At 44.6% G+C, this 25365-nt stretch overlaps 2 protein-coding genes across 13 annotated transcripts in view; one reads left to right on the forward strand and one right to left on the reverse strand.

Annotated features, from left to right (window-relative positions):
- PKP4 (plakophilin 4) overlaps positions 1-17965 on the reverse strand; it is a 149221-nt gene extending 131256 nt beyond the window's left edge. For 5 of the 9 annotated variants that reach the window (XM_077319988.1, XM_077319983.1, XM_077319987.1 and 2 more), the window contains exon 1: positions 17790-17964. The gene's annotated coding sequence lies outside the window, so the exon portion shown is untranslated. Of the gene's footprint in view, positions 1-17789 lie in introns of all 9 variants that reach the window. The other 4 variants (XM_077319986.1, XM_077319990.1, XM_077319985.1 and 1 more) reach the window with 2 other exon arrangements.
- Positions 17966-18076: 111 nt separating this feature from the next.
- Positions 18077-25365, forward strand: part of CCDC148 (coiled-coil domain containing 148) — a 171744-nt gene continuing 164455 nt past the window's right edge. The window contains exon 1 of one of the 4 annotated variants that reach the window (XM_077319991.1): positions 18077-18192. In XM_077319991.1, coding sequence (XP_077176106.1) covers positions 18092-18192 — 101 coding nt within the window. In that variant the 5' untranslated portion in view covers positions 18077-18091. Of the gene's footprint in view, positions 18219-18343; positions 18532-21703; positions 21778-25365 lie in introns of those variants that run through there. The other 3 variants (XM_077319993.1, XM_077319994.1, XM_077319995.1) reach the window with 3 other exon arrangements.

The raw sequence follows: 25365 nt of genomic DNA on the forward strand, positions 1-25365 counted from the left end.
GCCTCTGAGGGGGGTTGAGAGAGCTCTTTTGAAGATTTACCAGGAAAACAAAATTCTGGAGGTGATTGTTTCTTGTGTCTCCAGAACTGATTGTTTCTTGTGTCTCCAGAATGGATCCAGATCTTATGAGTAAATCATTGAAAAATGGGGTACAGTTATATGCCCTGGTAACTCAGACTCAATGAAGGAAACTTTGAGAATGCCCTGAGCGCAGTGGCCAGTCCAAAAGATAGGGTTCTGAATTGTAGGATATGTTTAAGAAGAGGCCACCACTTAAATTACCAGCTTGGGAAGACAGGTGGGTTTATAAATAGTTTTAAAATAAAAATATACTTATGGTGGAATGAGTTCCCAGAGGAGCTCTGGGCCCTGCGGGAGCTTTCAGCTTTCCGCAGGGCTTGCAAAACGGAGCTCTTCCACCAGGTCTATGGGTGAGGCTGAGCAGCCAGGTAGATCAGGGCCCCTCCTACAGGCAATAGTAGCGAATTCGATCTGCACCCTCTCCCTCCCCCCCTCCTCATTCTTAGGTGATAAGGATATTATTAGTATGGGGTCGTGTTTGCCACCGTGTCTTATGGTTTTATGTAGTAATCTGTTTTAATTATTAAGGGGTTTTTATTGGGTTTTTAACAGAGGTTGTAACCCACCGTAAGCCTCCGGGGAGCGGCGGGCAATAAATTCAATCATCATCATCATTTCTTATTTTATTTTATGCCTTACTTTTCTCCTTACTGGGGTCAAAGAACAACTTAAAATACTTTCCCCTTCTCCATTATATCCTCACAATAACTTTGTAAGAGACTGTGAATAGCTCATAGGCAACCAGCAGGCTTGAACAGTAGAGCAAGGATTGCAACCTGGGTCCTCTAGTCTGACATTGTACCATACAACCATTCAGTCTGTCAAAATAGCTTGTAACATGTCTGAATGACCATGCACTTTGCAGATTAAACAGTCAACCTAATATTTTTGCATTTATCATGACCTCAATGCAACAGAAAACCTACAGCCAGTGCCCTTAATGGGTTTAACCACAAAGCTGATCTAGACTGATAATGACATGAGACAATGAAGTTGTTCAAGACACACCCCTTTTGATTGGCAGCTGAACAAAGTTTACCTAATGGAATAACACCAGCAGAAAGCCAAAATTAAAGAACCACACAGATGTCTAGCAGCTTCCAAATGGCTCATTCTGTCTAAGGCGCTGTTGCCATGGCTATCATTTCCCTAACTTGCTACATCTTGTTTTTTTTTTTTTGAGCCCAAGTAAAGGACAACCATTTAGTACACGTCTGGATAGATTGGCACTATGAAAATAAATGTGCAATATCATGGAGTACTTTTGCAATGCAGTTACATGTTGCTTACACCGGGAAGCCAAATCTGTAATTTCTTGCTTTGTTTTTCCACATAAGAGAACAGGTAACCAAGCAACCAGACTCTCCCTCTAAATACAAGAAGTTGCTGGGAAAAACTGTTACTAGGCACTAAGTCTGTACAGGTTAAGTACATACTAAATACACTTGAATGTTTCAAAAACAGCATTATCACTTAAAACGATGAACATATATGGTAAAAAGCTCAGCAAGACTTTAAAGTTCCAACGTCTAAAGCAGGGGTAGTCAAACTGCGGCCCTCCAGATGTCCATGGACTACAATTCCCAGGAGCCCTTGCCAGCATTCGCTGGAGGGCTGCAGTTTGACTACCCCTGGTCTAAAGTAAGCAGGTACACAGAACAATTCTGTGTTCCCCACAGCTAGGAAGACAATACTATTCGGCTCCTACCCCCTCGTACAGGCTGCTGTAAAACAGAGGAAAGATTAATTATGTGAGATAGAAGTCGTTTGTGGATAAGCACACAGTTCCGACAGAAGAGAAGTAAACATAGGGCTTTTTGATACCCTTCTAATATACTTCAGATATATTAAAAATATATGTGTACTTTGCCTTTCTGCTTGGCTCAAGACATCCACCCATCAGCACAACAGAAAAGTAATCTTACTAATGTAAAGGATTTACCTTTTCTTCCTGTTTCATCCTTTTAAATGCATTCTCCCTTGTATAATTTGAAAAAACAGTCAACATATTTCTCCAGAAATGCGAAGACTTTTTTTTTATAAAGAAGTATACTTAAGAACACAAGCACAGTTAAGCTCAAATCTCTCCTACAACATAGAAGGCTTCAAAGTGCTAGTTCACACTGTGCCACTCTGATAAGGTCCTTAATGCATTCCAAACGCTAATCACATTCCTAGGAATCCTAGATTTGTTCCAGACTTTCCCTCCCTCACTTTTCACCAATTCTCCAATCAGATTTTGAGTATGACTGATGTGTTTCCAAATGCTCCAAGACTTCAATGGTTTAACAGGTGTCAACTCAAGTCTTTGGTAAAATACCTTCTCCAATCCCAGTTGAATATCTTCCTCACCCACACACCCACTTGCAGCCATCAAGAGATGCTATACTGAGAACTGTACAAAACTGAGGCAAATGAGTCATATGGCGACAAGAACGGCACAGAGTATTCCAAGTGACGACACACCATAGATCAGGCTTCCTGGTTTTCTTGATGGTCCTGGAAGAGTTTCCCGAACAGGCAGGAGTTAATTACTTAATTACTTAATTAATAGGCAGGGGTTAATTAATTGGGGTAAAGAATTGTTAAAATGTATCAGTGATATGACCATATATGTTCATGTCAACTGCCCTGGCCCCAAAATGGCCAATGATGGGCCTGGAGGGGTGGGAAGGAGAACGGTCCAACCATATTTTGCATGATCCCACCACTTCTGGGATGTCTCGAAACCTGAATGTTTCAGGGGTTTCTGAACAGTATAAAGGTTGATAAAGGCTGCCTTAGATGGATACAGATGTATTATACTATCAGTGGTTTTGTTTTGAGTCCCTTTCCTCATCTGTCATTCATAGGTATTATATTTTCAATGTTGGGTGTTTTGGGGGTTTTTTAAGTTCACTCATAAAATGTAGAAATTTCTTCAGGTCCGAAATAGAAAGCTTCTTATTTATTTACACTTGGATTTATATAACCGCTTCTCCTGGATACCAGCTCAAGGTGGTTTACAACATATGGACTATGTTAAGCATTAATCATAAAAACAATCAAAACAATCAAAATTATAAAGTATATAGGATAGGATGCTGAGAGTGTTAGTGCAAGTTTACTTGCAGATGTTATATTGTGTATCCATTATTCCTTTTATTCCAGGAGGGCTCTTTTGGGCTCTCATGGGAGGGGGCCAGTTTGATGTTGTTCTGTATAGATCATTGGCCCCAACCAGATGCCTGACGGAAGAGCTCTATTTTGCAGGCTCTTCAGAACGGTGAAGCCTCCTGAAGTCCCTGGAGATCTTCCAGGAACTCATTCCACCAGGCTGGGGCCAGGTCTGAAAACCTGGTTGAGGCCAAGTGTATTATCTCGACAGCCAGGGACCACCAGCAAGTTGGAATTGGCAGAGTGCAGAGCTATATGGGGAGTATAGTCAGTCAGGTAGTTCCTCATGTACATTTCAGACATTCATCAGGTGCAGTTAGGGGTGTGCAAAAAAAACAAACAAACACAAACCTTGGTAATTTTCATGTTAGGGTATACTGGACCCCCAAAATCAGTATTTCCCATTATAACTGAATCTCAGTATTGTTATGGTATTCGGATTCAGTAAATATTTAGGAATGTCACATTTTTCTGGCTCCATTATAGTCAATGGTTCCCATAGGTTATAATAAAGAATTGATCCAAGAGTATCTGTGGTTGCTGCCTTTTGAGGTACAGGCACCAAATTTGCAGCCTAGCTATGGGTGCCTCTTCTCAACACCTCCCCCCCCCCCCCCAGTTTCAAAATGACTGGACAAGGGTGTCTAATTGTATGGGTCATAAAAAGCATTTAAACTTAAAGGGAACACAGGCTTGTTAAAAACTAAATTACTTTTGCAAGCTGCAGTGCATAAATGACCTTCATAGAGATCTAAAAGCTCAGCCTCTTTAAATGTATTTTCCAAGCTGAGAGTCCTTTAAATGCACCTCAACTGCTGCTATCTAGCAGACTAGAAAAAGCTTGACCACTTCAAGCTCAGCCACTTCACATCCCCCCCCCCCCACACACACAATATTATAAAAATTATCGAGATGAATTAAAACCAGAAAAATGCCAGTCAAGTATACTGGGAACGTTTTGGGGATGGGGGGCTTGGATTAGCCAAATGCCCAAACCTAGTGCAGAAATAACAGTGGATTATCTTCTCAAGCGTTAGTAAATCAGAAGCAAGATTTATGACTGCGTTCTTCACTGTAATTGAAGTTAACATCAATACCAAGGTTAACAGTGGTTAAGGATACTTGGATTCCCCCTCAGCCAGAGTTTAGTTTCTAATCCTGGTTAAGAAAGAATTTTTATGGCCAATAGATTAAATCAGAGTAAGAAAAACAAAGGTGGGAGGGTTTAACCCCTCCCTGATGCAATCTTAAACCATTACAAAGTCATTTTAAGGAAATGTTTTTGAAGATTTATATAACTGTTTATGGCTGTAATGTTAAGATATTAGGCATGTGCAAGCATACTGGCAAATTCTGATTCACCTAACAGATTTTTATCCTGCTCTTCCACAACACAGTTCTCCCACCTCCTGTCCTATTTTTAACCATCATGAAGAGAATAACCAGCCCAAATTGATCTGGGGAGTTTCATTGCCCTGTGGATATGACTTTAGGGCTCCCCAGTCTTCATCCAACACCAACCACAGGGCCACAGTGATTGGGCCTAGAACAGAGGCGGCAGAAAAAGAACTGAGGGAAGAGTGCTAACCCCTCCCATATCATGTGACTTCGGGCGGGAAAGCACTTTTGGGAGCTTCTAGAATTTTATATTTATATAGCTTGCGAGTTCTTCTCCGTGGCAGGCCTGCGATTCAGCAGAACCCATGTGGGAGTGCACAGAAGCCACGAAGATGAATGAATATTCCAGTGTATGCTGTGAACATGTTCAATGTATTTTCAACGCTGTGTTTATTGTTTAAAAGTGATTTATTTTGTCTATCATATGCTAGATCTGTGTGCTTTAACTGAAGAGTTCAAAGTTATCTAGTTTAATTTGATATCCAAATATGCTGTTAGTCCTACTGCGCTTCATGAGACTATTTCTGTTCACAGACACTTTACTTTGTTTACTACACACAATTTCTGTTTCCAGTTTTCGGCTTTCATTTATTCCTTTTTCCCAGATGGCAAAACCTAAGCTACATGTTCTAAAATGGTATCAACTATAGCAGTTTGCAGTTCTTCTCTCCAGTACAGGATTTTTAAAAAACTTTTCATTAGAAGATTAAAGTGATCACATGGCTAAATTTCATGCCAAGGAATACAATAGAATACATTAATTGAAAATATATTTAGATTTGATGGTAATGTGATCATATAATATAATATTTAAAATAATACATTTATAACCCATAAGAGTCCCAACAGCAATTGGGGTTCACTGCAGCGTAAGAGATCAGGTTTTCCTGTATATGTGCAGGTGGGTGCTCCCTTGCTGCTGCTCTACCATCTATACATCCCTTGCCCAGCAAAACCTTGATGCTCCTGAGACCCATGGAACATTGTTTGGGAGGATTTACAGCATTCTATCAAGGTTTGCCCTGCCAAGCAAACCACAGAGATATAGGAGTGATGTGGGTGTAATGGCCATGTAGTTTATTGTCAGTGTATTATCATACTGGATAGAATGTTGGTCCAGAATATGGAAGACCCCAGTTCACAAACTTATTGGGTGACCTTGGGCCACTCACACACGATCATCCTAACCTGCTTCACAGAGGTCCAGTGAGGAAAGAATGGAGAAGACAATTATGTAAGCCACGTGGGGGTCCCTCCCAGGGGGGGAAATTCTGGATATAAATGAAGCAAATAAAGAAACCCTGTGTCTGTCTGGCAGAAGGGAAGGTGGTGACAAAGAGAAAAAGAATCTATCCAGTGGCTTAAGTCTCTTATATTATTTATTCACTTCGACTCTGCCAGGGAAGGTGGTAGCAGGAGGGGAGTAGAATCCACTTCTTAGGGGCTCCCTAGCTTGTGCTTATTCCAAGGCTTCAACTGGTCACACCTCTGTACAAATAGGCGGGTGCCTTGGCTTTTCCCTGCCTTGATCTTTCCTTCATGTGGGTAGTGGCAAGCTGATGTTGGCAGAGAGAGACACGGAAGTATTGCCATAGGCCCCAAAGCATTTGTTATGGTCTCCGACCCTTGACAAGAGATCTTTCTTTCATGTATATTAGCGATCCCCAACCTGTGGGCTGCGGACCACATGTGGTCCTTCGACTAATTGGAGGTGGGCCCCGAAGGACGCCTTCTCCCCCCCCCAGCCCTTTACTTCATCCCCCCCAGCCCTTTACAACACACTTCATTGTTGTGGCATGTCTGTATCTTATTTTGAAGGGATGTTTAAACATTACCATAGCGATCAGAGAGTGCTAGGGCAGTGGTTGAGAGTAGAGGAGTAAACTACCCCCCCCCCACCGGGCCTCAGTAAAAGGCGTTGAGTGGTCCCCGGTGATAAAAAGGTTGGGGACCACTGATGTATATCACTTCTGCTAAGCAAGTCTAGGATGCTAACAGTGTCAGCCCCTTGCCTGCATTAATGATGTACCAATCTGGGGTGCATCTTGGGATCAGGCTGTAATGATAAATATGTAATGGTCAATGTTGCATTGTTAAAGCAGTAAAATATATCCAGTTGTGGTAAGAATTTAAGTATTGCACATGTTTCAATTTTCCTGATGATCCCCCCACCTCAAAAAAGCACAGCTGCAAAACACCAAGCTAAAAAACACAGACTTAAATGAAATGTTATCATTGACATGAAACAGTTTGCAACCTTCCTGTATGAATGTCATAAAACCATTTCCTCAAACCTGTGGTAGAGTTAACAAAATTTGGCTATCTTTTGGATTTTCATTTGCAATATCATTAAGCTACAGACAGGACCTCACTAGTCTCTGAACCAAGATCAATCTATTTGCTGCAGCTAGAATGAATCAACCTACTTGCTCTTTGCAAGTACTCTATAAATAAATCTGTCAAACTAACACATTTTCTTTACCTGTATTGACACATGTATTGACTACTGGACAATGCACAAGGATCTATTTAAAACACTCATATCTCCCATTCAGCGAATCCTTCCACCTGAGATGATCATACAACTTTTTAAAGCTTTTTTCAATAATTCATGATGTTCTGTTTGAAAACTAAGAAACCTCAGTAGGACAGAGTCACAAAGCAGACTTTAAAAGGTAAAGTTGGGTGTCTCCATTTACTCAGACCTTTTGAAAGAAGGGGTTCACATGAGAAAGATTCTCTAGATCAGTAGTCCCCAATCCCTGGTCCGGGGACCAGTCCGTGGATCAATCAGTACCGGGCCACAGCTCCTCCTCGTCCTCCTCCCCGGCTGCTGGCTCAGGGGCTGCTCTGTCAACTCTGCGGCCGGCTCACCTTTGGTGCTTTCCAGTGGCCGCCCCTCAGCGGGCAGCGGGAAGTCAGGGGCGCTGGTGGGAAAGCCAGTGAAGGAGGGGCTCAGGTGGCGGTGATGGCATCCCTTGGCAAAAGACTACCCCCCCCCCCGGGGCCTCAGTAAAATTGACAAGCGTTGACCAGTCCCCAGTGATAAAAAGGTTGGGGACCACTGCTCTAGATGGTAGAAACCCCATATTCTTACAGAACACAGGGAGTCCGAGTCCCTCCTGCTGCATAATCCTATTGCTCTTTGTCAATTCAACTCATCTACCTATAGCCTTTTATCAGGACAGGACGGAGCACATATGCTCAAGGCAGGCTTTCTCAACCAGGATTTCATGAACCCCTGGTGTTTCTTGACAGCCCTGGAAGGGTTTCCTGAATAGGTGGGAGTTAAAAAATTTCAAATATATTTTATAAATTTGTTAAACATTTATCAGGGGATATGATCATATCAGGTCATGCAAACCCGCTTACCCCCTCCCAAAATGATGGGCCTGGATTGGGTGGGAAGGGGAGAAGCCTGAGGTGGGCATGTGCACAGCTATGCTTTCCAACAATATTCTGCATAATGGCACCACTTTTGGGGTTCTCTAAGCCTGACAAATGTTTCAGGGCTTCTCAATGGTACAAAAGCAGAGAATGGCTGGCATAAGGCAATGTGTGGGGTAAGAGTCAAACTTATGCTGGAAGAGGTGGGGGGGTGGAGATGTCTGTGAACTGGTATTTTAATTTCAGCTGGGCAGTCATGAGTGTCGGAAGCTACAGAACGAAGTTTGAATCCAGCAGCACACTTAAGACCGACAAAGTTTTATTCAAGGTTGTAAGCCTGTCTACACATATAGGCAGAAGGTGGGCAAAAAGTTAGTACACAGCTAAATGAAGATGTTTAGCAGATTCAGGTTATAATTTGTTTGGGTTCAACTCTGGGGGGGGGGGGAGAGCATAATGAACGAAATAAATATGTCAATAACTTTCAATTGAATAATTTCCCTTTCCAGTCTGTTCTTCAAGTTCCTTTTAACGGTCACCTACAAATTAGACTACTGCAATTTGCTGCATTCAGGGCTACCCTAGTATCTGATCCGGAACCTTCAACTGGTCTAAAATGTTGCCCAGCTCCTTACTGGAACCAAGTGGAGAGAGTAGATTTGACTAGTGCTCTTTCAGCTGCATTGGCTCCAGACTGATGGCTGAATCATGTTCAAGATTCTGGTATTGACCTTCAAAAGCTCTAAATATTCTGGGACTTCATACCTGCAGGACCACCTCCTCCCCTATGCCCCTCAGTGGAGCCTATGCTCAAGCATGCAAAATTTGCTCAAGATTCCCAGCCTTGGAGAAGTGAAGCTGCCCTCAACCAGAGGCAGGGCTTTCTCCACCCTGGCACTGACCTGGTGGAACTCTCTCTCAAGTGAAATCAGGTCCCTGCAGCACAGTTCCACAGGGACTGCAAGGTAGAGCTGTTCCACCAGGCCTACGGATGAGGCAGATAGAAATACCAACAATAACTGGCCTCCCAACATAGACAACAACATCTGAATGCCATATACTTCATTCCACCCTCCCTTCCACCAGAGGGAAGCTGGAAAGCCCCCGAGTTTAAGACAACACAGGTGTTTTTAATTAATCAATTGTAAGGATCAATGTCGTAATCCACTCTGAGCTTACAGGGCAAGGGCAGCATAGAAATGTGAAAAATAATAAAACAGCTACTCTGAGGCCACTCATTGAACGCCCAGGAAGGTTGAAGTGTTCTACAGGTTTCTCAGTCTTGTGATACTTGACGTTAGATTTCTGTCTATTAATCCTTCGGTGCAGCGTTTGACCTGCTAGCCCTGTATAGAGAACAGAAGGGCATTGTTGGCATTAATACATGTGAATAAGCCTGAAATAGCATGGTTGATGTCATTAGGTTCAGTTCAGTTTCTGTGCTGTCTTGAGTTTTTGAGGCAGCAAGGTTGGCATCTGGGTTTATTGCAAGCTCTGGTACCAGTGTCCGTGTTCAATGTAGATGTACTATTGTGGATAACTAATTGTCTGAGATTGGAGTTATCTGTGTGAAAGAAAAGGTTTGCCCCCACCCCTCCATGTGTAAAAGATAACTCTTATTTTATAGTAGATTGTAAGTAGCTGATGATGCATTAAACTGTTTGGAGTTGAGAGTTGAATGTGACCACTAGTGGTGTTCCTTTATTGTCTCTTTTGGGCTTCTCTTGCAACAGGTTTTCTCTGGGTATCATTTAGGCTTTGTTAATCTGTTTCTTGACTCCATCAGTTGGATATTTTAGTTCCAAAGAGGTTGTTGTAGATCCCTCAGGTACATATCTCTGTCTGTAGGATTAGAGCAGATGTTGCTGTACTGCAGAGCAGGGGTAGTCAACCTGTGGTCCTCCAGATGTCCATGGACTACAATTCCCATAAGCCCCAGCCAGCAAACGCCTATAGAGCCTGACTGTGTACAATGGATCTTTCCGTATGTTTTGGACGGTAAATTGAGGGAAGCATGTATGTTTATCACTGAATAGGTTTCTAGAATAAGGTTGTATCTATGCATTCATTGTGTATTTTTAATGTAGTTTCAATCCATACCAGTCGGGCTTCCGTCCCGGCCACAGGGTGGAGACGGTGCTAGTCACCTTGATGGATTATCTCCATCACCAGCTGGATTGGGGTACTTCTGCCATCCTTGTTAGATCTCTCAGCAGCATTTGATGTGCTCGACCATGAGCTGTTGACTCACCACCTCACCAGAGTGGGAATACGGTAAACAGACCTGCAATGGCTGCGCTCCTTCATTCAGAACCAGGCACAGAAAGTGGAACTTGGGAACGAGCTATTGCGCTCCTGTCAACTCCCTTGCGGGGTCCCACGGGGAGGGGGGGTGGGCAGTGCATTCCCCCACTCTTTTAAAGATCTTCATGAGCCCTCTGGCACAGGAGGTGCAGAGTTTTGGGCTGGGTTGTTATCATTATGCTGATGACATCCAGCTGTATCTCCTCATGGATGGCCAGCAGGGCTCCCCCCCCCCCGAACCACTTGCCAGATGTTTGGATGTAGTTTTTGGATTGCTTTGGATTGCTTTTGGATTGCTCAAGCAGTGTTGCCTGAAACGCAACCCCTCTAAGACAGAGGTCCTATGGCTGGGTAGGAAGGAGGCAGAAGCACGTTTACCCCTCTGGCCGGGACACAACTAGGTGCCCCTAGATAGGAATTCGAAGGTGACTTTGGATGCCTCATATTCCATGGAGGTGAAAGTCTATCATCTTTGTCAGGCGAGGCTACTTGTTACCTGTCTTCTGAGCACCTGGTCATGGCAATCCATGCAATTGACTTCTGTAACTCGCTCTACATGGGCCTGCCCTTGTCCCTAGCCCGGAAATTGCAGTTGGTGCAAAATACGGCTGTCCCCATCCCAAGCAGCTCTTTCTTCCAGGGGAAGTGATCTTTGCAGTCTGCAGCTGTCATTCTGGGGTCCTCCAGATCCCACCTGGAAGCTGGTATCCCTGAACACTGGTACAGTGCCATAAAGACATTTCTCCCAAGCTGCTCTTTCCTCCAGGGGAAGTGATCTTTGCAGGAGAGGACTGAAAAGTTTTCAGTTCTTCAATCAAATTTTGCTATCAATTAAAATTTTGCTATCAATTAAATATTTTCATTGAAGGAAGAAACAAGTTTATGAATTATTTGATGTCTATTGTTACTAGCAGTTACTGCCACCCAGCATTTCTCTTGGTTTCCCACTTGGAACCTGGCATCCATGCACCTCCATGGGATCCAAAGCCAGAGAGTCGCATGTAGCACTTTCTCCAGGGAGACTGATCTGTTGCCTGGAAATGACACTGTATTCCAGCAAATCCCCAGGTCCCAACTGGAGACTGGCATACTGCAACCTCTTTGCGATACAGTGCATCAGAATTCTCCCCTCCCAAGCAAGCCCTTTAATCTCCAGGAGCCTGAAGATGAATTGTCATTGCAGAGTTCCCCCTTCAAAACAGCCATTTTCCCTTGGTGAGCTGATTTCTGCAGATTACCTCCAGTTCCAGGAAATTTCGAGGCCGCACCTGGAGGTGCCCAGGGTGAGCAGGAGTTTTTGCCTTGTAGCCAGCCCCCAGGAAGGCCACAGTGCAGTTGTGTATCCTAGCACCCGTTGTTTCCCTGGGTGCAACAAGCTTTGTCTCTATTTTGGGTTTATAAAACATGTCTACCCACAAATCTCTCTCCTTCCATCTCTTAGACGCTCCTTTTTCTGTTTCCTCTGCCCACAGGTGTCCAGAGCTCCATTTGTCTGCACTTCTGTTTTCTTGTATTGTGAAATGTTTTTTCATGGACATCTCACATCAGGCTCTTTGCTATCCTCTGTTCCTTTCTTTAACTCACAGGTTTCTCTGCATCTCATGCCAACCATGTTTTTGCTTTCTATAGCCTTGTTACCCCTTTTCTCTTTCACCACTCCCATTTTTTAGTCCCTCTCCTTTTTCTCATTGTATTAGTCTGGTCTCCCTTACCTTTTTAGTTCTACTCCTCACCCAGCAGCACACCATCAGCGCACAGTCTTTTCACTCTTCCAGCAATTCACACCAGTGAAGCCATCTCAGACACAGATATACTATGACACTGATGGGTGGCAAAGTTGTCAGTAATTCAAAGCAACATTTGAGAACCACAGGCACCCAATGCTAACATTTTCTACTCTCAAAGAGCTTGTGGAGGCTGCTGATATTCCCATTAAGGTCTGAGAAAAAGCTACAAACAATAAGTAGGACTCTGTAGAGGCAGCACAGAAATGTTCTACATAAGAAAATTCTTAATAGGCTGCCAGTGAATAAAAAAGAGGCAGAAATCAGGCCACAGATCTGTAATGTACAAATGTGCTTTGCTGTGTTCCTAAGAGAGAGAAAACACAAGAGCCTCTTGTGGAGCAGAGCGGTAATGAAGCAGACATGCAGTCTGGAGCTCTACCCATGAGGCTGGGAGTTCGATCCCAGCAGCCAGCTCAAGGTTGACTCAGCCTTCCATCCTTCTGAGGTCGGTAAAATGAGTACCCAGCTTGCTGGGGAGTAAACGGTGATGACTGGGGAAGGCACTGGCAAACCACCCCGTATTGAGTCTGCCATGAAAACGCTAGAGGGCGTCACCCCAAGGGTCAGACATGATTCGGTGCTTGCACAGGGGATGCCTTTACCTTTACCTAAGAGAGAGAACAAAGTATTATGTGGCAAATACACCAGCTACCTTTACTGAATCAGAGGGCCCAGGTGGTATAATAGAGTGTTGGGCTAGGATCAGGGAGATCTCACTCTGCCATGGAACTTCACTGGATTATCTTGGGCCAATCACATACCCTCCTCTTTACCTACGGCACAAGAATAAAATGGAGACCTAAACAGCAATGAAAACCGCTTTGGGTCCCTGCTCAGGAGAAAGGTGGGATATAAATGAAGTAAATAAGTAAAACAGTCCCCAAATACTTTGGGGAAAGTCACACCAAACTCTGATTGCAAAATAACCTCACTGAAGCTTTTAGCCTCTTTTACTTGAAAAGAATCCATGTGCCGTGGCATGCAGCCATAGAAACACCCATTTTCAAGCTGCAAGCCCACAACAGTAATATAAAGTATCGATCTGGTCTTCCACATGATTTGCTTTATTATTGCTTGAAGGCTCAGAAAGGGATTAACGTTCTGCAGATATATGGGTGTTATATTAAATATATAAGGATTCCTGCCCCTGCTATGGCCACCTAGTGAAAGTATAATTATACCCAGACAACTAGTTTGTGCCGCATATATAGGAAAATTTATTACGTTTTAAAGGCAGCATAATAGTTATTCCAATGCATAATATAAATGGATGCAAAGGAGATGTCCTTTTAAAATGGCTCGAATGCCAGCAACAGGCCGGAGAAAAAGGAAGCAAATTGTATGGGAAGAACAGGATACTCTTCACTCCCATCCTCCTGCCCCCTCAGGATATGCCGACAAGGATATCCTGTCAGGAAAAGAAAAACAACTACAAGGAGCAATCGCTGTTGGGTTTATTACGCCTGTAATCATTAGACCTGCTACAATCACTGGGGTCCCTAAAACTACGAAATAATAATGACGTGCCATACCACAGAACATCACAAGTATTCCTGCGGAACAGGTTTCACCTTTCAAGGCAGGGAATGCCTGACTGGATTGCTCTTATAAATCTCGCTTTTGAGATCACGTTTTTCAAGCATTTTTGGAGACTACTGCTATTGGCACGTCACAAAAGCAGGAATTTGCTTTACTACTTGAAGCGTAGTGCCTAAACAAAGAAAAGGAGGCCTAAAATGAAATGGAAGTTGATGACCTTAGTAAAAGGTAAGACTTCTGGTCAAAGGGAAAGAGTCGGGGCCACAGAAATAGTGGAATGTGGGGAGAGGGGAATTCAAGGCCCCTGTAACAGTCAGCATTAAATGAGGAGAGAATGACATATAAATGGGGCCTGACAGCATTTGGACTGGCTGCATACATGTAAAGGGGAGAAGGGACAGAAAAACTTCAGACACAACAGTCAAAATCATGGATGCTTTAGGCCAGGGGTAGTCAAACTGCGGCCCTCCAGATGTCCATGGACTACAATTCCCAGGAGCCCTTGCCAGCATTCGCTGGCGAATGCTGGCAAGGGCTCCTGGGAATTGTAGTCCATGGACATCTGGAGGGCCGCAGTTTAACTACCCCTGCTTTAGGCCAATCCTGCATTAATCAGGAGGTTAGACTAGATGGTCTGTATGGCCTGTTCCAATTCTATGATTTGGGGAAGATGTTAAGGGTGTGTGTGTGTGTTTATTTATTTACTTACAAAGGGGTTATTGTGCTTAAATCTTTTGATAAGCACTGTAGCATAGCAGCCTTCAGATTCCAGCCTTCCCTAGCATTAAGATGCATTTTAACACCACTCAGCAACAGAGGGGAACACAGTTCACCAAATTGCTTGCTGCTGTAATTACAAGTCATCTATCCAAACACACCAGCATACACACTCCTTCAGTGGCATGATGATAATTCATCACCTTTGAATCTTATGTGCATAGTCACTCAAGAAGCTTCACATTTTTCATGTAACAATCACTCCACCACGCTACGCACAGAACTGTACCCAACACCAGTGAGACTGCACAGACATGCTTCCCACTCAAAAAAAAAATTAACATTTCATACTGGTATAGAAACAGGAAACCAGCTTTTGAGTAAAATGCACTCTTCTTCAATTAAATATTATTCAGCATACAGACCACAGACCTCTTCAAACATTATGGATGTAATGTACCACGCCAGAATAACAGAATACCTATTTTGGTGCAGAGTACAGTACAAATTTTAAAATGCTTATGAACCGATGCCTTGCAGCTAAGCCTAACAAGCCTAATCACAATGTCCAATTTACTAAAACTGCCCCAAACATGTCAGGACAACGTTTCTTGCAGTATGCTTTGAACTTGCTTGGCAGCTACCACTACAATTTCTTCCTTACCCAAGACTGTAATTATTTTCTTTCAACTAGTAGTAAAAAGGAAAAAAAAAACAATCAAACAGAAAACAACTAATTTTAGTTCATGTTCAGGCATGCACATTATTCCCTTTTCACCTACAGCTCAACTATTGTGCTCTAAACTTTCCTAAAGCTCTCTCCCCCCAACTACTTGGCCCAAGCACCCTTGTCCCGCCTTGCAAATATCAAGTTAAATGGCTCTGGCAACTTGAATAGACAAACAGACCTAATACGTGGTACTACTAAACATAAATCTGGGGGGGAAGACATGTTGCCAATTGTTGTGTCTTGCTGCCCCTTCTGTGGCCTTTCAATGGGCAGTTGACACGCCCAGTGATTTAACAGTACCAGACAGTTCCCGCTGTCCCATCTCCTGTAAAACACTGCTTTCTCTGTTCTTTTCCAGATAGGCATGATAGGCATAATAGGGGTGTAAATGCAGTTCAGTACCGATAAGAAGCAATTCACTCTGGGTTTGTGTTTTTTTTTTAAAATAGTTATTCAACACAACAAGAAGCAGTTCTCTTTCTCTAATGAGAAAGTGCCATATGAAGACGTCTCCAAGTTGAGTTGCAGGCCAAAGAAAGGAATGCACAAGAGACACCGTTGAAAGACATTCCTCAGTGACATGCAGATTGACCCTCCTTCCCCTCTTGCCCATTTTTCTCCCATTTCCTACATCACTGCTCGCACAGCTACTCATTTTCTATTGTCCTGCACTGAAACATCTAATAAGATGCTAACCAGAAGGACGCTTCCATAAGAAGTTGGCACACGCTGCTCAATGGGGATATGCCTCAGCCATGATCATCACAAGGGCCTTCAGAATTGCTCTCCAAGTGAAGCAACGTGACAGAGAATCTAACCTGATCCTGTGCAAGTACCAAGCTCAGTACAAATACAGCTCCCACATTCTCTCTGCAGGCAGCACGGAAAAGCTTGCTCACTTGCTGCCGTGGAGATGGTCTGGTGACCTTTGGCTGCTAGAGAGCCGGGCAAGGAGCAATCTGTTGCAATGGCTTTCCAAGGCATACCGAGCATTCCTGCACTATCAGAGAGCTCCAGGAACAAACAGCGTGTCCCCCTCCCACACACAGGCACACACCTGCCTTCTTATTCGCCCAGAGCGCAAACAGCTTCCGTCCACATACACCGCCGTCTGTCGCACTCCTGGAACATGCAGCCAAAACCAGGCAGCCACTGCTGCTGGTCTCTCCCTCCCTCATCACTACAGGGCTGGGGTGACGACAGAAGGGTAGTAGCTGCAGAAAATGAGCTACAGGCTTTACACGGATTCACTGTTCCAGTCTGGTCACAGTAGCTTTTGGGAGCAAATGGGAGGAACATGGAGGGGAGGGCAAGGACAAGTAAGGAGGGATTGCAGGTAAAGAGAGAAGCAATCAGAAGTCCAGGGACGATGAGCACGGTAAGAGGAAGAAGTGTGGGAGTGAAGGTTACAGAGGGGCTCAAAAAGCAGGAAGGAATTTCTGCAATAAAGCAATGGGGAAGGCAGGGGTGAAGGAAGAGGCAGATAATTGCAATGATTTAAGAGACATGCAAAAATGCAGAGAAGAGGATTGAAAAGGCTTATGCAGACAGAAGGGATGTATAGTTTTACTAGGGCTCTAAGAATGGAGAAAGTGCAGAGAAAAACACTGAAAAGAAATCTTGTACTGCATAAGGTAACAAAGCTTGGACTGAATCCGAGGACACTCACCCTGAGGACAGCCCAAACCCAAGAGGGAAACAATTGATTTAAAGAAATGTTTTTGGAGGAATGAAGGTCAAGACTCATCTAAACAGAGTACAAGGAAGGTTATGAAGAGGGAAATCAGGATGCCATTGGAAAGAGTTTTTAAGGAAGGGAGTATCTGAGGTCCTGGGGGAAATCTAGGAAGGGAAAGGAAGCCTATTAAGCAAAAGATGTCTGGTAGGGAATGGTAATTCCACAGAAAAATGTAACTGAGAAAGGCAGACGAAATGCAGGAGACCAGATTGTGCAAGAAATGACACAGGAGACAGGTTCTAAAGAGGGAGAAATCTGCATAAGGGAAGTTGCTAAAGGGATATGGGAAAGATATTTAGGTGGAGCTTGTTCAGAATAAACTGCTGGGAAAGAGAAAGGCCACGGAGGATAGGAAAGAGTGCTCGGAAGATCAATATGCTGGGGCAGAAAATGAACTCTGCCTCTCTTGTTCAGGGGAGAAGGAAAGGCGCGACAAACGGGAAAGGTTACTTAGAGGGTAAACACGTGAATATTTGGGAAAGGGGGTCGAAGACCCGAGCTTCCCGGGACTACGATGAGGGGCAAAGGGTAATGCGGGCTGAAGAGGGGGGGGGGAAAGAGGGCCAAATGGAAACCCAGCACCCAGGGAGGGGCCATTTAAGGACCCAGCCAAAGAAAGGGAGAGAGCTCTCCGAGCAGGGAAAGATTTCAAGCGAAAGCCAAGTGCGCGAGGAAGGCAAAGCACAGGAGACGCGGGCAAAGCAAGGCAGAGAAATGCACGGGAGAGTTGGGGGGGGGGGGGGAGCGGCTTGCAGAGGAGAGAGGGCGCCGATTTCCCGGGCAGGGCAGAGAGTGCCTCCCGTGCTCCTTTCCCTGCTGTCCAAGAGGGAGGTCCCCCCACCCTCCAGGCTCGCAGCTCCTCTCACGTCCTCCTTCTCCCTCCCCTCCTCTCCTCTCCCCGCAGCGCTACCTCCTTCCCTCGCCTGCAAGGGAGCCGGGGCGCTTCACTCACCGCGGGCGCTGCGTCTCGGCGGGCGCGGAGAGGCCGCAGCCACCCCGCAGGGAGAGGGGCCCTACCCCGGGGTGTCCATGGTCGCGGGGATAACGTGCCACCGCCGAGCAGCACCGACGACGCCGCCGCCAACGCCGCCTCCCTCGCGGGCTCGCCGCTCCCTTCTTCCCGCCCCTTCCAGCACCCCCCTCGCTCGCCTCGGCAGACGTCAACAAGGCGCCCTGCCCAGCGCCTCGCCCCCATTGGCGGAGACTGGCTCCCGGGGCGCGCCCATTGGCCGCCGGCTGGTATTAAACGGTCCAATGGCCGGCCGGGCGGAGGTTGCCAGGGTTACCGATGCTGTGAAGAGGCCGGTGGTGTGGAAGAGCGCCGCAGTTCCTTCGCGCGAAGGGGCTGGTGTGGGGTGTGTGTGTGTTTGCGGCAGAACTGGTAGGGTTAATTCTGGGGTGGGGGGGTAGGGGCGTTCTGGAAATGGTGGGAGGCAGCCATGTGGTGCATTGAGGGAGAGTAAAGTCATGGCCCTATATCTCCCTCTGGGCATTACTCAGAAGTAAGCCCTGCTCCTTTCTGCGGGGCTTACTCGCAGGAAAAGTGCGTTGCAAACCGTAGCTTCCTTCCTTTCTCTCTTATGTAGAGATGTAAAAAGCCTTTCATGTTTTTCTTAATCCCTCAAATTGCATTACTGCAGTGCACACATTTTTTAAAAAAATCTTCCAGCCTTGTGGGAAAAGATTGTGATAAGGTAATGCATTGTAATGTTATGGGGTGTTCATAGTTGTTATTTGCATGTCTTGATAACTTTTTGGTGCTTGGGATTGTGTCAGATGGGCTGAGGGCTTCTTATCCAGTTAGCACCCTTGTGGTCGTGATTAGAGTCATGCTGTGGTCACAGTATATTTTTCATCCAAACTTTTAACTTATGATTGGCAGAAACGCCACCACTCAGGGTGATCTGCCTGACATCAACCAGAGCCTGGGCCTTTTCCACTGAGGCTACAGTTCTGTGGAATGGAATCTCCTTGGAGATCTTCAGGCGATACTGGAAAGGCCTGCCTGTTTGCCAGGGCTTTTGAGGGGGGTTGAATGACAGATATCTTTTACAGGGCGGGGGGAAGAGGTCTGCTTTGTTCTTGCATGGAAATGCAATAAGTATGATCCCAGCAGCCGGCTCAAGGTTGACTCAGCCTTCCATCCTTCTGAGATTGGTAAAATGAGTACCCAGCTTGCTGGGAGGTAAACGGTAATGACTGGGGAGGGCACTGGCAAACCACCCCGTATTGAGTCTGCCATGAAAACGCTAGAGGGGGTCACCCCAAGGGTCAGACATGACCTGGTGCTTGCACAGGGGATACCTTTAGCACAAATATTTTAAATATATTAGGGATTCTGATGAGCTCGGAAGCTAAGCAGAATTAGCTTGGTTGGTACTTGGGAGGGAAAGCACCAAGGAAGACCAGGTTGCTAGGCTGAAGAAGGTAATGGCAAGCTATCTTTGCTATTTGAAAATCCCATGAGGACTAGGCATGAGTTCGTTTTCACTTGAGAGCACTTGGGTGGCGGAAGAGCCATCAAGTGTCAGTACACTTATGGCAATCCTTTATGCCGGGGGTAGTCAACCTGTGGTCCTCCAGATGTCCATGGGATACAATTCCAAACGCTGGCAGGAGCTCATGGGAATTGTAGTCCATGGACATCTGGAGGACCACAGGTTGACTACCCCTGCTTTATGTGGTTTTCAAGGCAAGAGAGGCACAGAGGTGGTGTGTCGCTGCCTACCTTTGCATAGCAGCTTTGGATATCCTTGGTTTTCCGTCCGAGTTCCAGCCTTGCTTAGTTTTTGAGATCTTGTGAGAATAGGCTAGCCTAGGTTAGCCTGATCACAGCTGAGAATTCATGAGGATGATTACTGTAGATGTAGCTAAGTGCTTGGGAACTGCAGGCGTATGGTATCTTTGCAGGATTCTGGCTTTTCCAAGCAACTCTGTCTTCTGGAGCTGAGGTTAGCTCTGGCCAAATTTAATTGCTGAATCTTTGAACTGTTATTTAGTAAAGAATTAATCTCTGATTATGAGTTTCCATACATTTTCATCCTTATCCATTGTTGTTCCTCTGTATATTTCTGAAACAGCCTAGGGGGTGAGATGTGTCCAGCTGTCCAAGTTGGAATAGGGCCAATCAGGGTGCAGCCAGCTTTGTCCTGATTGGCCCTGCCCCTGTGGCTCCCGCCCTCCATCCCTGGACTCTAACCTCTTTGTTCTGTGATGCCTCAGTGCCTTGAGCCAGCAGCAGGTGAGAGGGCCCTGGGCAAAGGGTCGAGGGCTTGCTAACCAGGGCCTCCCAGCCTGCTGACTGCCTGCTAAGGAGCTCTGTCTCGACCCTGCTAATGAGCTGCCCAGCTTGATTTGGCTGTGAGCTGCAGCCCAAAGCCACCTTAACCTGCCTGGCCAGGGGAGGGGACCTTTTCAGGGCCCGTTCTTAGGAACAGGCTTTGAAGCTAGTCCATATATAATGTGTAAAACCTTTGGGCCTGTCTGTGAAAGCTGGTATTCCTAGGCCTGTTGAGAACAATTGAGAGTTCTATTAGGACAATGATAAAGGGCAGCAGTGATGGAGTGTCTCCTTGGAAAATTCCTCAGTTGATATTAACTGTTCCAATTCCTTCTCCATTCACTATCAGCTTGCTGTTCCATTTATTCATGGCAGTTTTGATAAACGTTATTACAATTTTTCCTGATGTCTATCATTTCTAGTGTTTTCAGGATCCATGTATGAAGAACTGAATAAACTGCCTTTTTAATATCCACCCAAGCAACATTCAGGATGGTTTTTTACAATTTTGCAAAAGGAGCTGATCAAACTGATCTATAGTGCTCAAGATTTTTGGAAAATTCCTTTTTTTATATATATGGCAAAATTGAATTGAGCTGTAGATATTCTTGAATGGAATTGGCTACAATCCCTGTCCGTAGTTTATAAGTTGTTAAAATTATTAATTATGGCCAGGATGTAGTAATTTTACTCAGGGCTGGTTAAATGATCTGTTCTTTATTTTCTGTTATTTATTTCCAGTGACTTGCTATGCCTGTCTTTCTTTAAGAACAGTTTTTGGAATACCAGTTTTTGCCTTACAAAACATAACTTTACTGCATGTGTGCATGTTAATATTTTTGAACTTCCCACTTTTTGCCTTTCATTTTTAAAAGCTAAATTTCTGGGCATAGTGTATTATGTAGATTTGCTTTGCATATTTAGCACAGTTTTATATTGCCTCTCTAGGAACCTACCCAAGGGAGCTTACACAATGAAAATAATAAAAACAAAACATAAAAAGATATTAATTAAAATCCAGCATTTAAAAAGCCCCAGCTCTGCATATGTGCACGTGCATGTGTGTGTGTGTATATATATGTAAATTTTATATTTATATAATAGAAATAGATCATAAAAATAGATCACAGATCTTAATAACACTTTCCAGGCTCAAACAGAATTAAAAAAAAATCAACTCCTTAATTAAAAGCCTGAGTGAACAGAAACATTTTGGCCTAGTGCCTAAAACAAAGCCAAATAGGGGAAGCCTCACAAAGAATCGTATTCCACAAGCAAGGCGCTGCTATTCCTGATTTCACCCACCTCAGTTTTTAAGGTGGGGACATGGAGAACAGATCTTAATGGTCAGTCCTTCAAGCACCCTGACTCTAATCCATTTAAAGTTTTAGAATGTTAAACCAGCATTTCGAATTGTGCCTGGAAACAATGGGTCACCACTGCAGATCTTTCTATGCCGAGATATCAAGATCCCTGTATCTCTCCCCTGATAATAGCCTGGCTTCTGTGTTTTGGACAAGGTGAAGTTTCCCTGACCATTTCCAAAGGCAGCCCCACATAAAGTGTATTACAGTAATCTAACCAGGATGTAAATACACCTGCAGGAACATTGAAGCACCATCTAGCGTGCAAGCTCTCATTCTGCATGATACAGCAGCTGGTGAGGTTTATTTCAAACTGTTAATGTGTGTGTGATGTTGTTGAAGTAAAACACCTCTTTGTTTTTCAATCATAATCTGACCTAGACTGGGGCTATGTTAATTCTTTCTTGGTTATCTAAGCACAAAAAGCCAATGTGCTGCTTTCCCTCGATCCCCCAGATAATTGCCTATCAAAATACTAATGTGGCTGAATGAGAGTTGCAGCTGTTCTGCTGTAAGTACAACTCTGACTATTGTGAGATTAAAGCTGATGAATGTTTAATATAGTCCTTTAAATACATTTGTGGTCTATTCACTAGCACATCTTACTTCAGAAGCCAATGTGAGACTGCTTAGGGCAGAATAAATAAAGTCAAGGTATGCAACAGGTAGAGAACAGCCTTCAGTGACCTGTAGGGAGGAGTGGTAGGGGCTTTTTGCACGCCTTCAAAATAGCACAATGGTTGCCAATTGAAAACGCTACTGATTTGCTGTTATGCACAACGTCGTCGACAATCTGCCACACACCTGAAACCAATCTGCAAAAAGCGCTTCCTTGTAGCGCTTTCAGGGAAATCCCCAAAAGTGGATTCACCCTCCGGAAAGCGATACACTCCTGCAACCAATCTGCAACACTAGCGAAAAAGACCTGTGCATTAACATTGTTGCAGTTTCTACAAAGTCCCTCCCCCTGGCTCTCTTCTCTGATCTTCCGGCGAAGCGATCGCCATTTTTTTTTCCTCCGAGCGAGCGGGGATAAACGCACCAGCGAGCCTCTTTCAGTTTAGAGGCTTCCCCGGCTTCAGTCCCTCCCCTTCAGTCACTAAGCACAAAGAACAGAGAAGCCCGTTTGCTGATGTATTTTCCCTTTATTTTTTACACATTCATTCAGCCGAAAATCGGGCCCGTGAGAGGGGGGGGGATTTTTTTTTTCACTCGGAGGGAGCGTGGCAACGATCAAATGACAGCTCAAACACACCAGGCAGCTGGATGGGTCTCTCCGTTGCAACGAATTAACACAGATTCGTTGCAATGGGTCTGTTTTTTTAAAAAAAAAACCTTTCTTAAAGGGAAAGGGGCTGTTTGGGAGCATGCTAACGGCTGCCCATTGGCTGCTTGACGGCCAGGGGCGGGACGAGCTCGGCAATAGCGCTTCCTTTCTAGCGATTTCTGCCGAGACCGGAAGCCTGTGGGAAACGCTACAAAACGCAACTGGATTCCACTACAAAGGCAGGTGTGCATAACGACGAATTCCACTATTTTAAATGGCGATTTTTCATTCAGTGACCAGTTTGCTACAAAGATCCCGGTGCGTAAAGCCCCGTAGAAAACATATATGAGTGTAACAGGGATGGCTCTCTTTCAGTCTGTGGACTGTTTGGAAGGCATGTGGTGCAGGGTTTTGATTTGGGAACACATTTATTTAGGAGGCTGACAGGCAAGAGGCCTGTCAAAGCCAGACAACGAAGTACAAACAAGCAATTAAAGCATATAACATAAAATCATAAGAAATCAATAAAAGCCCATCCATGGGTATCTTTTCCTTGCTTATAATGGGATTTTACAGCAGTTTGGGCTGAGAGATTCCCAGGCACGCGGTTGCCTTTATATTTGGTAAAAGTACTAAAGAACTTGTTTTGCAAAATGTAGCAAGGCTGGTGTATGAAAGATGGAGCAGAATAAGCTCCTATTGCAACTAACTATAAATAAAATTACTTTAAGATTGTGTCTAAGGTTGTGACTCTACTGTAATTGTTTGTATGGTGTAGAGTAGCCAACAACCCGGAGGGGGAAAACGACCTTTCCCTTTAATAGAGGTTTAATGTGTGGAGGCTTTTCTTGGCATGGAGGTAACTGGCAAGGTAAGCAGGGTCAGCCCTGGTTCGTATTGGGATGAGAGACCACCAAGGGGTTCCTGAGTCACAAGACAGAGGCAACCCACCTCTGAACATCTGGTCTTGAAAAACCCCGCAGGGCTGCTGTAAGTCATAGAATCATAGAGTTGGAAGGGGCCACACAGGCCATCTAGTCCAACCCCCTGCTCAACACAGGATCAGCCCTAAGCATCCAAGAAAAGTGTGTATCCAACCTTTGCTTGAAGACTGCCGGTGAGGGGGAGCTCACCACCTCCTTAGGCAGCCTATTCCACTGCTGAACTACTCTGACTGTGATAATTTTTTCCCAATATCTAGCCTATATCATCGTACTTGTAGTTTAAACCCATTACAGCCAACAGAAACAGCATCCTGCCCTCCTCCAAGTGACAACCTTTCAAATACCTAAAGAGGGCTATCAGTCAGCTGCAACAGGACATTTTTTTCTGCAACTGCAGGCAATCTTAGTTTGGTGAAAGGTTAGTACACCTTTGCACTGCAGTTCTGCTGAAGAAGCTTGGATCAGCCTATTAATGAGGTCCTATGCCAGGGTGCTCAAGCCTTTTGACGGGTAACTTTTCTACAACTGGTCTGTTTTTTTTTTTTTTTTTTTTTTTTGAGCTGGGTGTGAGGCAAGCTGTAGGACATAAGCTGTCTCTTTCCCTGTATAGAATGCCTATTTTGGGGGGGATTTTTGGACTGTTGACAGAGTTGCCCTTTGTTAATGGAGCTCGATGCTTGACTTTTCTAAGGATGAGATTGTGGAGTTCTAATCCTATGTCTACTTTTTCCCAGTGCAAGCACTGCTGAGCACAGTAAGATGGGAGTCCTCATCTGGAATACCCTAAAACAGGGGTAGTCAACTTGTGGTCCTCCAGATGTCCGTGGACTACAATCCCCAAATGCTGGCAGGGGCTCATGGGAATTGTAGTCCATGAACATCTGGAGGACTGCAGGTTGACTACCCCTGCCTTTGGAGAATGAAGCCAATGAGGCTTGGGAGGTGGAAATAAAGAGTAAAAAGAACCTGGTAATTATGAAAAGTTAGATCCCCCAAACGAAATTAGTGATGTACACTTCTGTTGGCTGATGAAAATTTATCATCTAACATCTTATTAGTAGCATGGTTCGGGTTGCCAACTTCCAGCTGGATATATCCTGGATCAGACTCCAGAGGTCAGATCCCCATCAGAAAATGGCTGCTTTGGATGGTGACTCCTTGGAATTATACGCTGCCACAGACCCCACCCTCCCCTGGCTCTATTCCCAAATATCCAGGAATTTCCCAATCTGGAGTTAGTAACCCTACCTTAGAGTTGGACACTAGTGCTATGGGGCATGATGTTTACAAGTGCTTACATAACAGGTACTTCTGATTCCATTTGAAGAAGCGGAAATAGTAGTAAAAAAATTCCAGCAAGGAATTCCTTGGAAAAACAAATCTATGGGAATTCATATTGATTCAAAATCGATATTCATTGTTGAATGGGTACATGAGTTACTGTTCTTGTTTACCATGCTCATTTTTAGATTTATATGCCATTTGTGTATTTTATAGATTGGAATTTTCCTACCGCCCATAAAAAAATCCTTTCCTTTCGAAATGTACCTGAACAGTCACTATAAAACAGAACACAACTTGTGTTTCTAGCAGTTTGTAGGACTGTGGGCAAAAAAAAATAAAAGTCATTGACTAAGTAAGTGAGATTAGATATCTCATGGCCCCTCTAAGAG

The sequence above is a fragment of the Paroedura picta genome, chromosome 2 (genome assembly GCF_049243985.1).
Source record: "Paroedura picta isolate Pp20150507F chromosome 2, Ppicta_v3.0, whole genome shotgun sequence".
Taxonomy (NCBI): Eukaryota; Metazoa; Chordata; class Lepidosauria; order Squamata; family Gekkonidae; genus Paroedura; species Paroedura picta.